Source organism: Brachyhypopomus gauderio, unplaced genomic scaffold, assembly GCF_052324685.1.
Source record: "Brachyhypopomus gauderio isolate BG-103 unplaced genomic scaffold, BGAUD_0.2 sc184, whole genome shotgun sequence".
NCBI lineage: Eukaryota > Metazoa > Chordata > Actinopteri > Gymnotiformes > Hypopomidae > Brachyhypopomus > Brachyhypopomus gauderio.
In genome coordinates, this window is record NW_027507005.1 from 97,919 (window position 1) to 117,301 (window position 19,383).

A 19,383-nucleotide genomic window follows, 5' to 3' on the forward strand; every position below is an offset into this window, starting at 1 on the left:
AATGCATTTCAAATCAACACGTCTATGAAACGGTCTGCAATTATCTGCCATGAGTTTGCTACGTTTTGGTTAGACAGACGGTTTGTACAGGTTGATGTGCTGGAAAATCAGAAATGATTCAATATCTTGATTTAGCATCTTTGAGCAATACTAATAATTTGACACTAAAATGATCCATTTGTGCATACTGAAAGAGAAAGTCTCTGTCAGGGGAGACTAGGAACCATTAGTGAGAGTCAATTAAAACTGAGAGCTTCGCAAATGAGAGTAGAAAAATAGATTTTCCTTAAGGGCTGAACCTAAATAGCAGCAATAAATCTAAATATTAATGCCCAAAGTTGGCCTATTCAGTAACAAGTCGCCCGGTGCTGTTATTTATTAGAGTCTGAATATATAGAGGGCACCTGATAGCAGCCTGAGTGTGTGTGTGTGTGTGTGTGTGTGTGTGTGTGTGTGTGTGTGTGTGTGTGTGTGTGTGTGTCCCAAACTGAATCATCCCTTTGGCCAGCCAGGCCAAGCTGTGTAAGCCTAGAAGGCACATGCACATAAATGCCTGTAAGGTCTCTTAGACTTCCCCCAAACCCGAACACTCTTCCCCCCCCACATACACAGTTCAGCCAACCCCCTTGATGACACACTTCCTAAGGCAATCACAGTGAACGCTGCAGGTGCATTAAAACGTGGTTGCTATGCAACTGACTACCATTTGCTCTCGGGAGAGGCGTCGGCCTGACCCGGCACCAGCTCACACGGCCTTCCACACAATCGCAGATTCCCACAGAGTTTTTAGGCCTCTAAATAAAAAAGGCTTTTAAGGTGACAGCCTCCGCTTCCATTTCCCTACTCCACGCCGTGAGTCCAGGAAGCCAAAAAGGAGGAGACCCGCCACTGACCCGTCACTGAACTGGGCCATGCTGGAATTAAAGCTGGATTCTGGGAGCTCCACACTTTAAGAACTACAGGCTTGTTCTGTCAGAGTGGGCGTTCTGGACCACACTGGGGCGACTGGAAAAAAAGCCGCTAATGAAACACTGATGAGACATCTCGTGTTCTCCACTAGTCAAGACTCCAGACTCCAGGATTTCTGCTGCTTCTGAATTTCGTTTCATGTTCAAGATAATTTGTCACTGTGACAGTTTGTGTGTTTCACGAGGGGCCACTGGAGGCTGGATTTTCCTTTCATCTGATTGGTCCACACAAGGGCCGGGAAACAAACAAAGGAAAGAAATGTGGATGATTTTGGGGTGGGGGTGGGGTGTCCAGGTGTGGGGCACCTACACAGCGAGGCACGGCATGCACAGAAGAGACGAACGCGCCCTTTGAAAACAGTTGGACAAGGTCGCCTCGGTCTGAACGAAAAAAAATATGCGTACATCGCGAATTCTGCCTAAACTAGTACACTACAGAGCGGCGTGTTTGGGCGGGAGTTATATATAGAACACACTAGCGCTTTTTGGCTTGCCTGCTTCTGTCATGCTAGCCCGGGACCATCTGCAGACAGGCACTAATTAGGATCTTTTCTAACACACACAAGCTTTAGTAACTAGTGAGCCCAGACCTCCCCACTACAGACTAAGATGAAACCTGACTCTGTAATTACAGCTCCCTGCAACGCATAATCTCCGATAGACAAACCACACCGCCCGTCATTTCTGACGAGGGAGTACGGCGGGTGGGTTGTACACGGCGGTGGGTTGTACCTCCTGGTAGCGGGCGAGGCCTCCGTTGACGGCGGCGTCGATGACGCCGTTGAGGCACATGGTCAGGGGGTTGATGTTAGACATCTGCCGGGTCTGGCACTGGGCGATGAGGGTCCGTAGCTGCAGGTTCTTGTTCTCCAGAACCTCGATGGCGTTCTCCAGCGGACTCACCTCCACCTGCGACACAGGGCGCACGCGTCGGTCACTCGCACGCGAACGGACCCGGCCCGCATGGCCAACGCCGATCTGTAGTGGTGCGGTGGATGAAGGAAGGGTCTCTTCACCAGTTCACGCTTCTCCACCTCGAACCAGCGGGAGATCCCCGGAAGGCTCTGAACCAGGGTCAGCGTGGTCCTCTCCACCCACAGACTCTGCGAAAGAAAATTGACACACATTGATAGGACCACAGCTCCGACGTCTCTGCCCGGGTGCACCATAAACAGCCAACGATTCTCACGGTCCTACACGCGGCCCGCGCTCAGAAACACAATCACGTCAGGCCCCTGCGCATTCATTACGGCGCCCTGCCCGACAGCTGCTATTAAAGGCCTCCGTTTATTGAAAGCCATTTGTACTGGACTGAGGACTGGACCAAGCCGTGCCCTGACAGTCCATTCAATCTGTGCACAGGCTGTGCAGACCACAAGCTGATGCCCCTGGCTGCAGCTCCCTGGATCTGGGCCCAACACCCTAACCAGATCACTTCTGGTGTAAATCCAGACCCGTTCGCTTCAGAGCACCGGACTGAAGGTTCTAACACCCCTGCCCCGCCCCCACTTCTTGTTTGCATGGAGACGTTTTAAGGCCGATATAGTCGCCCCTCCCCCAACCTTTATAACATCTTCGAAAAGTGCAATACCAATCGATATCGCCACCTCAGACACACTGTTCTCAGAACCGACGTTCATGGTTTATTCAGTCTTTCTTCCCCACATAATAAAATCTCATGTCCAGGAGTTGTGGGTGCTGTTCCCAGGGGGCGTGGGTTTGGTGTAGCTACTGCACACACGGCAGGCAACAGGGGGAGCTTACGAGAGAACTAGGCAACATGAAAATGAGATTCAAAACAACGTCTCTTTCCAATATAAACTTATCATCTAAATATCATCTTAGCTTAAGATTGCGTCTTAATGAGATTTTTTGCTGATATTACTCCTTGGTAAGTGAGACGGAGCGAAACATACCTTTGGTGTCTGGGAAAATGCAATATCTGATGGCTAAGCTGTTTATTTCTAACCCCATACCCACCAGAGGCCAGAGGAAATCTAACCCCTGTGGTAGATATGATCCACGTTTTGGATGTGATTTTCTGGGCTGGATATTGAGTGAGAGAGGGGGGAAATGATATTTGGAATGAGCTGGTCTCCTGGCCCCTAAAACTTTAATTAGCCTCACCGGGTGGAAAGTGAATAATGCAACACATGAGAGCACACCTGAGCTCGGCACACCTCCACCACACACACCTAGCAAGAATACCCAAATCATACACAGACAGGCTGGAACAGAAATATCAGAGATGAAAACTGAGCAACACGGTGACGGAGACAGCAGACGGATCACTGACGACCAAAGGATCCGAGACCAGCTCACCTTAAACTCGTTCTCCTTGTCTTTGGAGCCCTTGTGGAAGGGCCGGTCGTAGCGGAACCTCCAGATGTGATTGACCTTGTAGTAGCTCTTGATGTTGTCCGGGACGCCGTCCCTCTGGAGGACGTCCTGGCTGTCTGGGATCGGCGTCACGGCGTAGATCTGCAGGTCTGGGGAAGCACTGGTCAAGGAGTGTCCTGCAGATGCGGTCACGCCAACGTCCCGCTCCGAGTCAACGTTCCTACGTTACACTTCGCGCACGCGAATAAACGTGCACGTTACAAGCTCAAATTAATCCGATTCAGCAGGACGGTGCTCGTGAGGGAATTACATCTTAGTCCTACTGAGATTTACTTAAGTTATACAAAAATAAATAGATTCATTCATTTAAATGGGCATGTCTACTCACACAGAACATGGGCTTATTCACTCATCATTATCAAGCAATTATCCAGCAATTATGTACCGACACTGATATGCTGCAGCCATTTTCATGCACCTTCAGAGCATTTAATGCAAACCATTTATACAGTCGAAATGCAGCTGCTGCCCACACGTTACAGCTGCAAAAACGCTCCACTTCCATTCCAAAAATAGCCCATTACTACCCAAAGGTTGGTTGGTAGCACATGCACGCACACACCATTAGCAGTTCCAGGGATTTATAAATGGGGGTGCGGAAAGACCGTAAAGACAGGACAATAACAACAAGACAAATCAAATTGGCGTACGGTTGCTTCACCAGACCATGAGCTGTATGTAGTTCGAGTGCAAGTGCACGTTCAGTCAGACTTCTGAGTCTGTAGTGCAAAATATTTAGTTTAGTCTCGTTATCAGTGGGCGACGTATTGCATCAGCAGGCCACGGTGTTATAAGGTCCTCCAACCAGAAGGGGGGGAGTGTGGGGGTTCACAGTAGGATGCCTGCACCTCCCCACAGCCCGTCAACTAGTTCAATTCCATTTTTTATGTTATTTAAAAGAGAGGCTGATTTGTGTGTGCATGTATTTAATGAGTTTGGTGCGTCTCCTGTAGTTTATTAGCGTTCGTTACTCCCTCCCCATTTCCCCCTACCAATTAATTTCAGCTGTGCTTGTGCTCTGACCGCACAAATAACCGCAAATAACACACGCGCCGGAGCCACAATGTGTTTTGTGCGAAGTCCACGTGATTATAAAAAATAGATAACCCCATACATTCATTATAGAAAACCCATCTGAAAGAGAGAAACAAAATGCTACACGCAGCTAAACGCAGCATTTAAAAAGATCGGCAGAACTGCGCAAAACACTATTTAGTCAGTTTGTACAGTAACCGCAACTATCAAAATAGCTAAACTAAAGCCATTTCGTTTTAAAAGCGTGTGACCTGTAAGTAAAACCTCTGCTAGACGAGCCAACAACCTCAGCTAAATAACAGCGTACATGCAAGTGTAGGACTCAAGCTGTTGCCTTCTTGATGAGCATTTACTGAACGCACATCACACCTTTTTTTCCGTGGGGTGTCTGTGAAGGTTTTTTTTCTTCTTTCCTTTCTAAAGGCTCATTATCTAGCACTGTCAGACCTACAAAGGGACAGAATAGTGTTGCAATATTACATATGACCATGTCAAATCTGGGAGACAAATGTCATAAAATAAGAGTTTTATTCAAATATTCTGCTCCGAGTCTTGAGCTGAGTCAGGAATCCAAATCACTGACTCAAATCCTTAGCTATGGACAATCCTATGCTGGGACAACCATGTGCTCTGTTTTTGTTGAGGACTTTGTTGAGCAAGATGGGAGTTTTTTGCTAAATTTGCTTTGCTCTGCTGACATCTGCATGTAACGCCATACAACCGTCTCACAGATGAGTGGGTGGAACCAGTTTAATCAACCAATCACATGAGACAAAGGTTTTGGCGCGGCACCCAGGGCGACCAATAAGATTCCAAGGTAGTCAGTGCCAAGCCCCTGCCTCACCTCTGCGTACACTACCGATGCGTCTTTACAGTGAAACTCAACAGGCGAATTCCCTCCTGCATGGCGATAAAACACCGTGCACTCCCAGATGAGTGGGTGGAACCAGTTTAATCAACCAATCACACGAGACAAAGGTTTGGCGCTGCAACCAGAGTGACCAATCCGCACCCTCACAGCGAGCGTATGTACGCAGCGTAGATCTCCCAACCAGGAATATGAATGGCTGTCCAAGAAGGCTGCTGATTAATCACTAGTGAGGATAACAAAGAGCCACGCTAATGCAGTTTGACCACTCCCGTCCACTCTAATTGCACTCGGGAGAAGGCACCCACACGCTTCCCCGTCCCCACCAGCACACGCCCCCCAGCCTCGCCGGTCGCAAACGCACTGGATCGATTGCCCATGAACTGCAGGCATTTACAGCGGCCTACTCTGGGCCCTCTGACGGCACATTAAAAAACACACAAAAAAAATACGACTCGCGCTCATCAGAGGTGCCGTCCAGACTGGCGCGGAGAGCTGTGGACGCAGCAGACGCCTCGTCTGTGATTAAGCGTATGGAGCCCAGACACCGGTGAGATCACACAAACTGCTGAGCATCTGGCCTGGGCAGTCAGGTGTTCCACTAATAAGGAATAGAGGGAGCTCATTTGGGGTATTGATCATCACCGTTCTCCTACGTAGGCACACGTGTGTGTGTGTGTGTGTGTGTGTGTGTGTGTGTGTGTGTGTGTGTGTGTGTGTGTGTGTGTGTGTGTGTGTGTGTGTGTGTGTGTGTGTGTGTGTGTGTGAGATCGAGCACGTGTGCACCTGTGCACGTGTGCCTGATTTTATGTTTACGTGTGCACAGCTCAAAAATAGTGAGTGTTTGTGTGCCGGATATTGTGTGTGTGTGTGTGTGTGTGTGTGTGTGTGTGTGTGTGTGTGTGTGTGTGTGTGTGTGGGCGAAGCAGAGAGGATACACTGCGCCTCAGCCTGGTAGATGCTCTGGTCGGGCTGGTTGGCGTGCTGCATGGTGATGGCGTGTGGGAATTCATTGAGCATGCGCTGCTGAAAGGCCTCCAAGCGCTCATAGTCATGACCACGACACACAAACTCCTTATTCTGCACACACACACGCACACACACACACACACACACACACACACACACACTAATCAAGCATACACTGTGGGTAACAGTGCCATCAAGTGGATTCTGAAGAAACAGTATAGTGAACATTTAGTGAACAGCATAGTAAGGCCAATAAATCAATTTGCAATAGATCAGGTGCACTCAGATTTTGCATGTAAGGTGTTAAGATGGTTGTCACTCACCCTTAAGAAAAAAGGGAACTTCTTCCCATAAAACCCCACTCTGAAGAACTCGGGCTCCAGTCTCTGTTGGTCCATAATTTTATCATATAGCGATGCCTCCATCATCTTGCGATTCATTTTAGGGAAGAAAGATTTGACAAACAATATTAATTACAACCAGTGTCCCTAAAATGTTGTTATTATGACATGAACACACGTCTGTGCAGATCTGAGTAAAATGATCTGCACGTGGAGACATCGTTTCACGTGAGACACACCCTCATTTTGCTCAGGTTGCGGTAATCGTAGTAAGCCTCATATTGATCCGCCAGCTCTCTACACAGCAGGATACCATTCTCCCAGCACTGCGGACAAGAAAGACCAGGCAGATGTCACAAACGTGCACTCGCAGTTACCCTAACGTCCACCGGGGGGCAGTATGTGATCAACAAACAAAATTTGTTTAGCGTGAAAGCTTCCTTAATGGAAGCAAAGCGCTTCGCAATGATGCTAATTAAACGGAAGGTTTTCTCCCCCGCCGCTTCCTAATCCCTCATCAATGGCACTCACAGATGGCGGTGCGGGGAATACGCGACAGACTAGACAGTTCGTGGGGGGAAAAATCAGATTTTATTTTCATTCAAGACGCCGCTGATGAGCGTCGGCTGATTATAAAAACGTTGTTTTGATGGGGATCTAATGGAACGACGATCTCCAGCTGATATGTTGATCAGTAGGAGATAACGTGAAGATGAGATGCACATGTTTCTGTGCAACAGGGAGATTTTTTAGGGACCACCTCGGGATCGACGAAAGAGAACATGGGAAGGAAGAAGAGAGGGAGAGAGAGAAAAGGCAGAGATGTTGGGGTTGGTCCGTCAGGGAGGAGGTGTCTGGCACCTTGCCACGGTCAAAGTTCTGGATGATGGTGAGGTGTAGCTGCTCTTTTCTCTGCCACTCGCTCTGCATGGGGTAAGTCAGGAACTCTCGCAGTGGCCGTTCTGACCACTCCAGCAGCTCGTCGTACAGCATCAGTGTGTAAGAGGCCTCTACACACACACACACACACACACACACACACACACAGAGTCAGGACAACACATTGAACATCCCTTGTGCTTTATGTGCTCTAGTGCCATCCTGACCCTGCCCACTCCGCCCCCACCCTGATCCAACTCCGCCCCCACCCTGATCCAACTCCACCCCCACCCTGATCCAACTCCACCCCCACCCTGATCCAACTCCACCCCCACCCTGATCCAACTCCGCCCCCACCCTGATCCAACTCCGCCCCCACCCTGATCCAACTCCGCCCCCACCCTGATCCAACTCCGCCCCCACAGGCATCCACCCTCTCTCCTCATTACCTGTGTAGTTCTGCGCTTTCAGGTGCAGGTCATACAGCTTATGGATGTAACGGATGTACATCTCCTCCTTATTTAACTCCATCTTATAGAAGTTCTGCAGAGAGAGAGAGAGAGGGGGGGGGGGCAGTGGGAGGGAGATAGAGAGGGAGAGAGAGAGTGAGGGGTGATGGTGAGAGAATGAGAGAGAGAGAATGGGAGAGTGAGAGGGAGTGATAGAGAGAGAGAGAGAGGGAGGGAGGGAGAACATAGGAGAGAGGGGTAGGGGGAGAGAGAGAGGGAGGGAGAACATAGGAGAGAGGGGTAGGGGGAGAGAGAGAGGGAGAGAGAGAGGGAGAGAGAGAGGGGTAGGGGGAGAGAGAGAGGGAGAGAGAGAGGGGTAGGGAGAGAGGTAGGGGGAGAGAGAGAGGGAGAGAGAGAGGGGTAGGGAGAGAGAGAGAGAGGGGTAGGGAAAGAGAGAGAGGGAGCGAGAGAGAGAGCGGGAGAGAGACAGAGGACAGAGAGAGTGAGGGGTGATGGTGAGAGAGAGAGAATGGGAGAGAGAGGGGTAGGGAGAGAGAGAGGGAGAGAGAGAGGGGTAGGGAGAGAGAGAGGGAGAGAGAGAGGGGTAGGGAGAGAGAGAGGGAGAGAGAGGGGGGTAGGGAGAGAGAGAGAGAGGGAGAGAGAGAGAGAGAGAGAGGGAGAGAGAGAGGGGTAGGGAGAGAGAGAGAGAGAGGGAGAGAGAGAGGGGTAGGGAGAGAGAGAGAGGGAGAGAGAGAGGGGTAGGGAAAGAGAGAGAGGGAGAGAGAGAGAGGTAGGGAAAGAGAGGTAGGGAAAGAGAGAGAGGGAGAGAGAGAGGGGTAGGGAGAGAGAGAGAGGGGTAGGGAGAGAGAGAGAGGGGTAGGGAGAGAGAGAGAGAGGGAGAGAGAGAGAGGGGTAGGGAGAGAGAGAGAGGGAGAGAGAGAGGGGTAGGGAGAGAGAGAGAGAGGGAGAGAGAGAGGGGTAGGGAAAGAGAGAGAGGGAGAGAGAGAGAGGTAGGGAAAGAGAGAGAGGGAGAGAGAGAGGGGTAGGGAGAGAGAGAGAGGGAGAGAGAGAGAGGGGTAGGGAGAGAGAGAGAGGTAGGGAAAGAGAGAGAGGGAGAGAGAGAGGGGTAGGGAGAGAGGCCAAGCACCAGCATCAAGTATTTTTCTGCTTTGGAAATTAATGAGGCCCAAGTCGTCCACCCACGTACCCCGGGTGCTTGTGGGTACTTGTTGTGCTGGTTGCTATGGATTCCAGCATGCGGTGACTTAAGCAAATGAAGAGATGGAGCATGAGGAGGCTGGGGAAAAGTGTCTCACACACACACACACACACACACACACACACACTTCTCCTCACAACCCAGAGAGGCTGTGAACTGACTAACAGAGGGATGATTGAGGAATAAGAAGTGGTACTCCTGTTGGGCTGAAGTCAGTTCAGTTCAATTAGCCCCGCGTTGTTTAGCCCCTGGTGGACCACAGCGGTACTACACCACCCGTGTACCTATGGGAGTGGGCTGCTGCAGACAGGGCTGCGTCCTGGGGCTGCTTCACCCACCGCGGTGCTTCTGTAGACCAGTTCCAGCCGGTTCTGTTATTCCAGCACGCCTCAGTAGGACGGCGGAGATGGGGACTGTATTAATGCTGACGTGGAGTGCACCATAACAAGCTCACCAGCAGACTGACGGTGCAGCCGATCTTCTTGCCGTCCACTTCCCCGAGCTTCATACAGTCCCTGGAGAAGATACGCGAGAACGTTACAGTTTTTCGGTGAGAACATCTCACTGTGCGCCTGTGTGTGGGTGGGCGGGCACGTGGGCGGGCCTGTGTGTGTGTGGGGGCGGGCCCGTGCGTGTGTGGGCGGGCCTGTGCGTGCGCCGGGGTCTCACCTGTAGTCAAGCAGTCTTTCCATCAAACGTGTTACTGTGGCAATGAGCGATATTCCACTTTCTCTCCATGTTTCCCTCTCTATCTTCTTTAGAAGACTGACACACACACACACACACGGACACACACCCACAGAGGGTAATTTATAAACATCACCTTTTCCTGAAATCCTCACACACACCCCTTACCCATGAACACAGTGACCAGTGCACACCACACACACTCCTACCCACGAACACAGCGAGTGGTGGCGCTTACCTGGGGTACGGACCGAAAAGAGGAATTCTAGTCCAGGAGAGCAGAGACGAAACAAAGTCATATTAATAGATTAATGTCTACAGTACTCACTCATACAGGTTAGCAGACAGTTAGTACCCAAGGACATGCAGACGGGAGGCATGTGCTGACATTCTCTGCTGATAAAGCAGTGATTCAAAGCCCTTTACTGAGGGTGAAGGAGCAGGACTGATCAGACAGAGGCATGTCCGGCCACCAGGACACACACACACACACACACACACACACACACACACACACACACCCACACACACACAGCTGAACACATGCAGGACAAGTGACTCTCCACAGCCAGATGTCCACTGGGGAAACTACAGACATGAAACACCTCTGGTCAGCCCTCTACCCAAACTGAAAGCAACACACACACAGGCAGCTTGCCGGCGACACACACACAGCTTGGACACCGATGGCAGCAAACCTGATCACACAAGGCCAAGACGACTAACAAATCTAGCACAAGAACGGGTAACGGTGCGAATCGGCATGACAGCAAGTGTGCCGACATCCCCGTGAAACACTTTTGAAGGTTTCCACGCTTATAATCAACGTTTTCACTCACATGCTGTTGAAGAGCTCTCGGTACGTCTCATCCCCTTTCCCCTCCGACATCAGACTGTCGAGCTTGTCTATGAGTTTCGCTTCCACCTAAAGCGAACGTCACAACCCGTTAACCTGTCCGGGACAGCCACATGCCTAATTAGAGCAAGCGCGGCGTTGGGCCAGCAGGGGGCACTGCCGTACCTGTTTGAAGTTGCCACTGCGCCGCTGCTCCCAGTCCATCATGTCGTGGAATATGGGGATCATGACGTTCCTCAGATCCGGCTGAGGAACCAGGGTGACCTCCAGGAACGGGCCGATCATTGCAGGGATGAAGCTCAGTTTGTGTTCACCTTTATGAAGTCAGGGGGCAGAGAGACAGGTGGAGACAGGTGGAGGGAGATGGAGACAGGTGGAGGGAGATGGAGACAGGTGGAGGGAGATGGAGACAGGTGGAGACAGGTGGAGGGAGATGGAGGGAGATGGAGACAGGTGGAGGGAGATGGAGACAGGTGGAGGGAGATGGAGACAGGTGGAAACAGGTGGAGGGAGATGGAGACAGGTGGAGGGAGGTGGAGACAGGTGGAGGGAGGTGGAGCTGATTTGTATTATTTTATTTAGGCTTCAAAAATATGTCTTTTTAATTAACAATTTCTGAAATTTCAACATCAATATCAACAATATAGGGAGGAATAAAATAGATGTTGATGTCCATCACTTACCCAAATTCTGCCACATACTAAAGATTTCACAGCCCATCATTACTCTCATATCACCATACCTACACACACGCACACACACACACACACGAGAAAACAAGACAAATGAACGTGTGAGAATTAACGGCGCACCGCGATTTGCAATGTTTTTAGAAATTACAGATGACTCTGAGGTGAGTGATTACTTTATTTGTGTAATGGATTAGTGTGACTAACACACTGGAAATAAAACCTCCTGGAACTGACTGAACCATCTGTGCATTAAAAACAAACCCTTCGGTGTGAAAGCCCATTATGGATGGTATGAAAAACTCACTTTTCTAGAATTTTCTTGCGCTTGGAAGGGGAGAAGGTTTCAAGTTGCAGGCAGGGCTGGTTGATGAAGATGACAGACAAGTAGAAATAGGAGTCCCACACCTACAAAACACACACACACACACACGTGAGGCCACCATGCAGTGATTGTGTTTCCAGAGTGAGGGGGTGCGAGGTGTTCTGTCCCTGCACATCTAATCAGCACTGCTTTGACTTACAGGGGGACAGTGTCTTCTACACAGGCTGCTACTGAGAACAGAGTAGGAGGACACACACACACACACACACACACACACACACACACACACACACCGGAGCTATTTAACATACACAGGCAATCCCACACGTACCTTATAATCAAACTTGTCATTAAGGAAGTTCTTCCTCAGAGCGTCAGACAGGTAGAGTACAGTGGTGATGATGACACTGGAAAGAAAGTGTATCCGTCCACAGCAGCATTAACATACATGTCTGTCTGAGCCACAGCAGCGTTATCATACACGTCTGTCTGAGCCACAGTAGCGTTATCATACACGTCTGTCTGAGCCACAGCAGCGTTATCATACACGTCTGTCTGAGCCACAGCAGCGTTATCATACACGTCTGTCTGAGCCACAGTAGCGTTATCATACACGTCTGTCTGAGCCACAGCAGCGTTATCATACACGTCTGTCTGAGCCACAGCAGCGTTATCATACACGTCTGTCTGAGCCACAGTAGCGTTATCATACATGTCTGTCTGAGCCACAGTAGCGTTATCATACACGTCTGTCTGAGCCACAGTAGCGTTATCATACACGTCTGTCTGAGCCACAGCAGCGTTATCATACACGTCTGTCTGAGCCACAGTAGCGTTATCATACACGTCTGTCTGAGCCACAGCAGCGTTAACATACACGTCTGTCTGAGCCACAGTAGCGTTATCATACACGTCTGTCTGAGCCACAGCAGTGTTATCATACACGTCTGTCTGAGCCACAGCAGCGTTATCATACACGTCTGTCTGAGCCACAGTAGCGTTAGCATACACGTCTGTCTGAGCCACAGTAGCGTTAGCATACACGTCTGTCTGAGCCACAGCAGCGTTATCATACACGTCTGTCTGAGCCACAGTAGCGTTAACATACACGTCTGTCTGAGCCACCCGTCGCCCTGACGTCACCACCACCCCGCCTGCCCAACGAGCTCTCACTTGTTGGTGACGAGACGCATCACTGCCCAGTCCTTAGGGAACATCTCGGGCCGGATGAGGATACGGAACACTGTGAAAATCTGCAGGAGGAAATCCTGACGGCAAAAAAAGAAAAAGAGAGAAGTTTAACTAATAAACTAAAGAACGCAGGAAATATTGTGTCGGCCTGTTAACCAAAACCAGTTCAGTAGTCCAGTAGTGTGCACTCATTTCAACAGACTGGTTTAACATGCTGTACAGAATGATGGGTGGATACAGGGGAGCAAGTGCTAGTTTCTGAATGCGTATGACGTTTGGAGTGTGTGTGGCTACTGGAGTAGCGGTGCCATGGTAAAAGTGTGTGTGAGGATGTTGGAGTGTGTGTGAGGGTGTAGGAGTGTGCGTGTGTGTGAGGATGTTGGAGTGTGTGTGAGGGTGTAGGAGTGTGTGTGAGGGTGTTGTTGTGTGTGTGTGAGGATGTTGGAGTGTGTGTGGCTGTACTGTGGTGCTCACCCTAAGTTCGTCTTTGCTGGTGAATTTCTGCAGTAGCTGCTGGTAGTGTTTGTCTCTCATCTGCTTCAGGAGGGCCAATAGACACGCCACAAACTCCCCCTGACACACACACACACACACACACACACACACACACACACACACACACACACACACACACACACACACACACACACACACACACACACACACACACACACACACACACACACACACACACACACAAGCGTGTGCTCATTGAGAGGTATGTCATGGCTTGGTCTAGCAGACCACAAATATCCACATCCTGTTGAACACGGTGTGCCTGAATTAAACACACTTCTATACATGCATTTAACAGTGATGGCATAAGCCCACAGCGTGTAATGAGAACAAGACATGCGATGCTATGAGAAAGCAGTCATTCATTGCTCGTCAAATTGTCACATTTAAGAGTTTTAGATCAGCCAACTAATTTTAATACATGACAATGCAGCTTTTAAATGAATGTTCTATTTATTGAAGAGATAGAATTGTTAAAAACCTACACTGCTGTAATCAAACCTAGGTCACTTAGTGTTTAGTATGGTAAAAAGTTAAAGGCAGTGCGCAGCCTGGCACCGAGCACATCGTGCTGGGAGACTGTCCTGAAGTTTCCTGAAGTGATCTTCTGGTATACTACACCAGGCTTCAGCAGTTCAGCACTTCTCAGAGTTCAGATTTAGTCTTTTCCTGCTACTGCTTAGGTATAAAGGGAAGTGACACTAAACACTTGCCACAATAGCCTGTAGAAGTGGAAGCTGTTTTTATTTGTAAAACTGCATACATATTTCCTGTATTTTCTGGTTGTATTCTAATAAAGACACTGAGCCTGTAAGGTCTTGCCACAGCATCCCACTGGAAGTCAGGACTAAAACCTCAATTTAGTTTCGTTAGAACTTCAGTGGTGGCTTGGATCGTGTGCAGATCACCATCTGCACATGTTCTTCACGAATCGCCGAGCCGTCGTTCTCCTTCAGGGTTTTCTGATGGACAAATGCTTTCATTATGACGAGGCCTCCAAGAAGGTTCCACCTTTAATTCATCAGTACGCAGAATATTTATCCCAACGTGGTGGTGGTCATCAAGATGGGGTTTTTGTCTGGCAAATGCAAGCTTCTGCATTCGCTTTGGTCAGCATTCGGTCAGTTTATGTCTCGCGGCTCTCCAAGGATGGCGTTTTTGTCGGGTGTCTTTCCATGTTTTCTCCATTCGTGGATCGAGGCATTGTCTGTGCCGTAGCCGTGGATTTGTAACCATTTCTGGAACGGTAGATTTCATAGGCTTCACGTGTGGATCTGAATCTCTTTAGAATGTGCCATCGTGTGCTGTTTCAATCGCTTTCACATTGTCAGACAGTGTGGAATGAAATGTAGACTCAACAGGTCTGGCAGCAATCATGACTGGGTGTGTCTAGTGTAACGGGACCAAAGTGTCAACTGAATCTGGTTAAGTGGTTGTTTCAGTATTTAAGGGGCAATTACTTTTCCTCATATGTCCATGTACTGAATGTTTTTCTTCATAAAATAAAATCATCATTTTAAAACATCATTTTGCATTTACTTAGTCTTTGTCTGATATTAAAAGCAGGTTGATGATCTGAAACGTCAGAGTGTGACAAATATGCTAAAAAATAGAAGATATTGGGATACTACTTTTAATACTTCATGCTTTTTCACATCGCTGTAGCTTTTGGCAAGTGGTCAGAAATTAAACACAATACGCACTGGATGCCAAAAAAGCCCATGGAAGCTTCTCCTTCTGGAGTCTTTACACAGCGGTGGTTAAACACAGCTTAGAGGGTAAACACCACACAGGATTGGAGGGTGGAGCAGGAGGAGAGCTCCACCCGCCCCCCTCCCCCCACTCCCAGCCACCGTGCTCACTGTGACGTCCTGATACTGCGGTCTCATCGTCCCCCCGGTGGACTGGGGTCGGTTGGAGATCTCCAGTATGGTGGTCAGCAACACCGTCAGCATGCTCTCCACTATCAGGTCCACCTCCTCGGATACGGCTGGCTCCTGTTAACACACACACACACACACACACACATAGAGGATTAGCATGCTGCGCTGTGGGGTTTCTGACAGGGTGAAAATTAGACTGAGAGACAGGCGAGTGCACAAGCTAATGCCTCACTTTATGAGACACCCTGCTGTGTGCGCTAGCTATTTAACACACACACACACACATGACTGCTGCTCTCATGTCATGCCACAATATGGTGGTGTTATTTAAATGGATGTCAAATGGAAGCGGAGAGATTATCTGATTGGCTGGAACAGAATCAGTGAAACCTTGTTATGCGATTTTACCTCTTGCTTTCGGGATTTTGGGAAACGCTTTAAAAAAAAATCACAACCGATCACAATTTCACAAAGACACATCAAGCAGCTTTCAAACAAACGCTCAGCAGAAATTTGTTTGCGGGTTCCAAAATTAAAACCTTTGTAGAAAATCCGTTTCGGCCCGGCTGACCCTGCCGTCGAGCTGCTTGGTGATTAGAGACACTGCGCTCATTTGCACCGTCTTTATCTGTATTCAGCTCCAGCCTCAATCTATCAGAGCGATCATAAACTACTGTGTGCCCCAGACCTGCAGCAGAGAGCACCGCCTACCGCCGAGTTCAGTGGGTGTCATCCAACCCTCACTTCATAGTGATCTGGACCGGGCCTTGTATTCAGAACACTCTTTAGAGGAACAAAAACAACAAACCAAAACTTTTTTGGAGGATTGTGAGTTTCTTGGAGGTTGCATCACTCTCAAGGCCACATCTCCATCTGTGTGTGTGTGTGTGTGTGTGTGTGTGTGTGTGTGTGTGTGTGTGTGTGTGTGTGTGTGTGTGTGTGTGTGTGTCAGGGCTGCGGAGCACTGACGGAGAGCACTGGGGGGGGGCATCTTACCGTGTCGTCTCTCCTGATGAGGGACAGCATGGTGGTGAGAATGTTAGCACACATCACCACGTCTCTCTGCTCCTGCATATGCGTCTGTATCAAACGCAGGACCACAGGCAACAGGATGCACCTCGACTCTGAAACACACACACACACACACACACACACACACACACACACACACACACACACACACACACAGAGGCATTAAACCTGCTTCTATAGCACACACAACCTCTACATAGTTCAGTATCCGTTCACAACAAGCTCTGTGGTGAAGTGTTTACGTATTGTGCAATTGTGTGTACCAGTGTTTGTGTAAAGTTGGCTTCCTACAGTCTTGGCGATGCACTGTAGCTTGACGGCCTCCAGGGGGCAGTCTGCTCGAGAGGCTGAGGGCAGACTGCCCAGCGTCTCGCTCACGAACGTCGCCACCTCTCTCACTGTGAAGAGTTTCAGCAGCTCCCCATAGACAGCAGGAAACATCTGCAGAAACACCGCCTGCACACACACACATCGTCTGTATTCGTTGCCATACATCTTTCATATATGTACATCATACATCACACATGTATGTGTGTGTGTTTGTGTGTGTATGTGCGAGTGTGTGTGTCCATCATATTATTGTGACTATAGTCATTAGGCTCACAAAATATTTGTTCTAATATTATGGACCATGACGGACACCAGTTAGATTTTCTTCATCATCATCATCATCATCATCAGGTCTGCATAAATTGCTCAATATGATCTTCACGCAAAACGCACAAATGAATCAGACTCCAATATAACGCAAATAATCTGATTATAAAAGGGAAAACATTCCTTCGACCTTCATGCACTATCCCCCATTGGTCGAGCGCTAAACCCAGATTAGCCAAAAACTCTCCAGCTTGCTGGGTCTCCATGGGCTTCCAGAACCTCCAGCTTCCACTGCTTTGGGTCTAACCCGTTTAGCAACACAACTGCTGAAAAGAACAGATACCAGCATACAAACTGTCCTTCACCACAGCAGAGAGAGAGAGAGAAGACAGGAGCGAGAGGGAGGGATGGAGGGATGGAGAGGGGAGTTTGGGTCCAGCCCAGCCATGGTCTCCAGGCTGCGGGGTAGTGCGGTACCCTTCCAGTCCACGGGCCGCAGGGGTGGGCTGGAGGCCGGAGGATTAGCGCGGATTAGCGCTGCTCTGACGCACCCACCCCCCCCCAACAGTGTCATTCCACCAGATAGGCTGGGGCGTTCCAGGATGCAGCCAGCCCTAAAGCACTAGGGAGCGGCGGGCTGAGTAAAATCAGGGCACGGAGGCGGGGAGGCGGGACGGCGGGACGGGGGGGCGGGGGGACGCCGGCCGGTGGAACAGCTGGAACCTCGTTTCCGCCCCCGCCCGCCTCTTGGGAAGAGCAGCATGGCCGCCCCCGCCCCTGCCGTTAGCACTCCCAGCAGCGCACAGGAGGAGAACAGGAGAACCACAGGGCAGACACGCGGGAGAGGGGACAAAGAGATCAGGAGACAGAGACACCGCAGGGGACGCGTCTGGCTTCGTCGTCTCCCTCGTGATCTCCGTTTTCAGTCCCTTTGCTCCGATCCATCTTCCCTCCTCAGATTTGCTACTGGGCTTCTCGTCATCTCCTGCACCTCCCTCTCAAGTTCTCACTGCGTCCTCTCTGCGTCTTCGCCTCCTTTGAGCTCGCTGGGCGTGTGTGTGTGTGTGTGTGTGTGTGTGTGTTGGGCTGTGCTGCGGCAGGCCCGAGACAGGACACACACACTACCACTCATCAGATTCTGGAAGAGAGACCCGTCATGGCAGCCCTCCAAGGGGCCAGGCTGAACATAGCTGGGATTACTAGCGTACGTCTCCGGACGGGAGCTGTGCTGAGAGACGGCCATCAAACACGGCACAAAAGACAAATTACTCCCCTCCGCAACAACACTGGGCCTGCAGAAACTGAATTAGCAGACATTTCCTCACAGATAAACACTAAATATGGGGGATGTACTTCCTGCATGTCAAATAAATTGAGGTCAGACAAACTTAATTACTGAGCGTGTACGCATATGTGTGTGTGTGTGTGAGTGAAAGAGTGCTTCTCAATAACTCCTAACCTAAAGAACTCAGCTAACAGAACTGACATTCATTACAGGGTGGATTTCTTCCGACGTGATACCACAATCTAAAAAAAAAAAAAAAAAACAAAAAGCGAAGGAATAAAAGAAGCAGTTTAACGACGTGTTTCCTCTGCGAGGTGCGCTGTACACCACCCGGGGGGGGGGCTCACCTGCGTGTGCGAGATGGGACCCGGGCCCTTGCTATCCTGCGACAGGAAGAATCGGATGGACATGAAGAGCTCGTGCACGCAGCAGCGGAACTCCTCCTCGCTCTGGCCGCCGGTGGTCAGCGCAAACAGCTGCCGCGACCGGACAATGTACTTGAAGATGTACTCCGTCGCCTGCGGACAACCAGCCTCGTTCAGGGTGAAGACGGCATGCAAATAACAAACAACAACAACAACAACAACAACGACCGCTCCGCTCAGTCGGGATCCGGGATTTGACAGACGGATCAGCGCATGTAGTTCTGACGGGCCTGCAGGTGGAGGGTCCGCTAAGCCCGGGAGGTGTGGAAGAAAGCCCGGGGCCCGGGTGGGGGCGCCACCACCCACCTTGAGCACCTGCTGGATGTGTTCTTGGTGGTCCGCTTCAATGATGCGGTCCACATACCACTTCAGCACCTTAATGAGATCCCTGCACAGAAGACCGCAGCACGGGGCCGCGAGTTAGCCGCCATGCTAGCACTCTTACACGCGCCGCATCAAAGCCATCATTTCTCTCTCACACAGCTGATGCGGGCAGAACACGAGAGTGGGGAAAGAATCGTGGTGTATCTGCACGGCTGGGACGGCCACCCAGCAGAAACCTGTCATTTAGAAGAACGTCCACAGACACCAAAAACCTGAGGAGACCAAAGGAGCCCCACCTGAAGGGGCTAACATGGTGTGGTGGCCGTGTGTGTGTGTGTGTGTGTGTGTGTGTGTGTGTGTGTGTGTGTGTGTGTGTGTGTGTGTGTGTGTTTAAAAAAAAAATCTGTTGTATAATACAGGCAGCGAGAGTGTGTGTAGGTGGACT

At 50.0% G+C, this 19,383-nt stretch overlaps 1 protein-coding gene across 2 annotated transcripts in view; it reads right to left on the bottom strand.

The window, feature by feature from the left end:
- Window positions 1–1,631: 1,631 nt before the first annotated feature.
- Window positions 1,632–19,383, bottom strand: part of LOC143501990 (dedicator of cytokinesis protein 4-like) — a 56,145-nt gene continuing 38,393 nt past the window's right edge. Inside the window, exons 21-43 of one of the 2 annotated variants that reach the window (XM_076995169.1) lie at window positions 18,921–19,002; window positions 18,537–18,707; window positions 16,571–16,763; window positions 16,272–16,399; window positions 15,255–15,389; window positions 13,351–13,449; window positions 12,859–12,953; window positions 12,017–12,092; window positions 11,668–11,768; window positions 11,355–11,413; window positions 10,837–10,985; window positions 10,655–10,740; window positions 10,054–10,080; window positions 9,798–9,893; window positions 9,583–9,643; window positions 7,910–8,003; window positions 7,443–7,591; window positions 6,821–6,907; window positions 6,564–6,668; window positions 6,210–6,351; window positions 3,291–3,457; window positions 1,985–2,071; window positions 1,632–1,877 (exon numbers count right to left, since the gene is read on the bottom strand). In XM_076995169.1, coding sequence (XP_076851284.1) covers window positions 1,647–1,877; window positions 1,985–2,071; window positions 3,291–3,457; window positions 6,210–6,351; window positions 6,564–6,668; window positions 6,821–6,907; window positions 7,443–7,591; window positions 7,910–8,003; window positions 9,583–9,643; window positions 9,798–9,893; window positions 10,054–10,080; window positions 10,655–10,740; window positions 10,837–10,985; window positions 11,355–11,413; window positions 11,668–11,768; window positions 12,017–12,092; window positions 12,859–12,953; window positions 13,351–13,449; window positions 15,255–15,389; window positions 16,272–16,399; window positions 16,571–16,763; window positions 18,537–18,707; window positions 18,921–19,002 — 2,620 coding nt within the window. In that variant the 3' untranslated portion in view covers window positions 1,632–1,646. The remainder of the gene's footprint in view (window positions 1,878–1,984; window positions 2,072–3,290; window positions 3,458–6,209; window positions 6,352–6,563; window positions 6,669–6,820; window positions 6,908–7,442; window positions 7,592–7,909; window positions 8,004–9,582; window positions 9,644–9,797; window positions 9,894–10,053; window positions 10,081–10,654; window positions 10,741–10,836; window positions 10,986–11,354; window positions 11,414–11,667; window positions 11,769–12,016; window positions 12,093–12,858; window positions 12,954–13,350; window positions 13,450–15,254; window positions 15,390–16,271; window positions 16,400–16,570; window positions 16,764–18,536; window positions 18,708–18,920; window positions 19,003–19,383) is intronic. The other variant, XM_076995170.1, reaches the window with a different exon arrangement.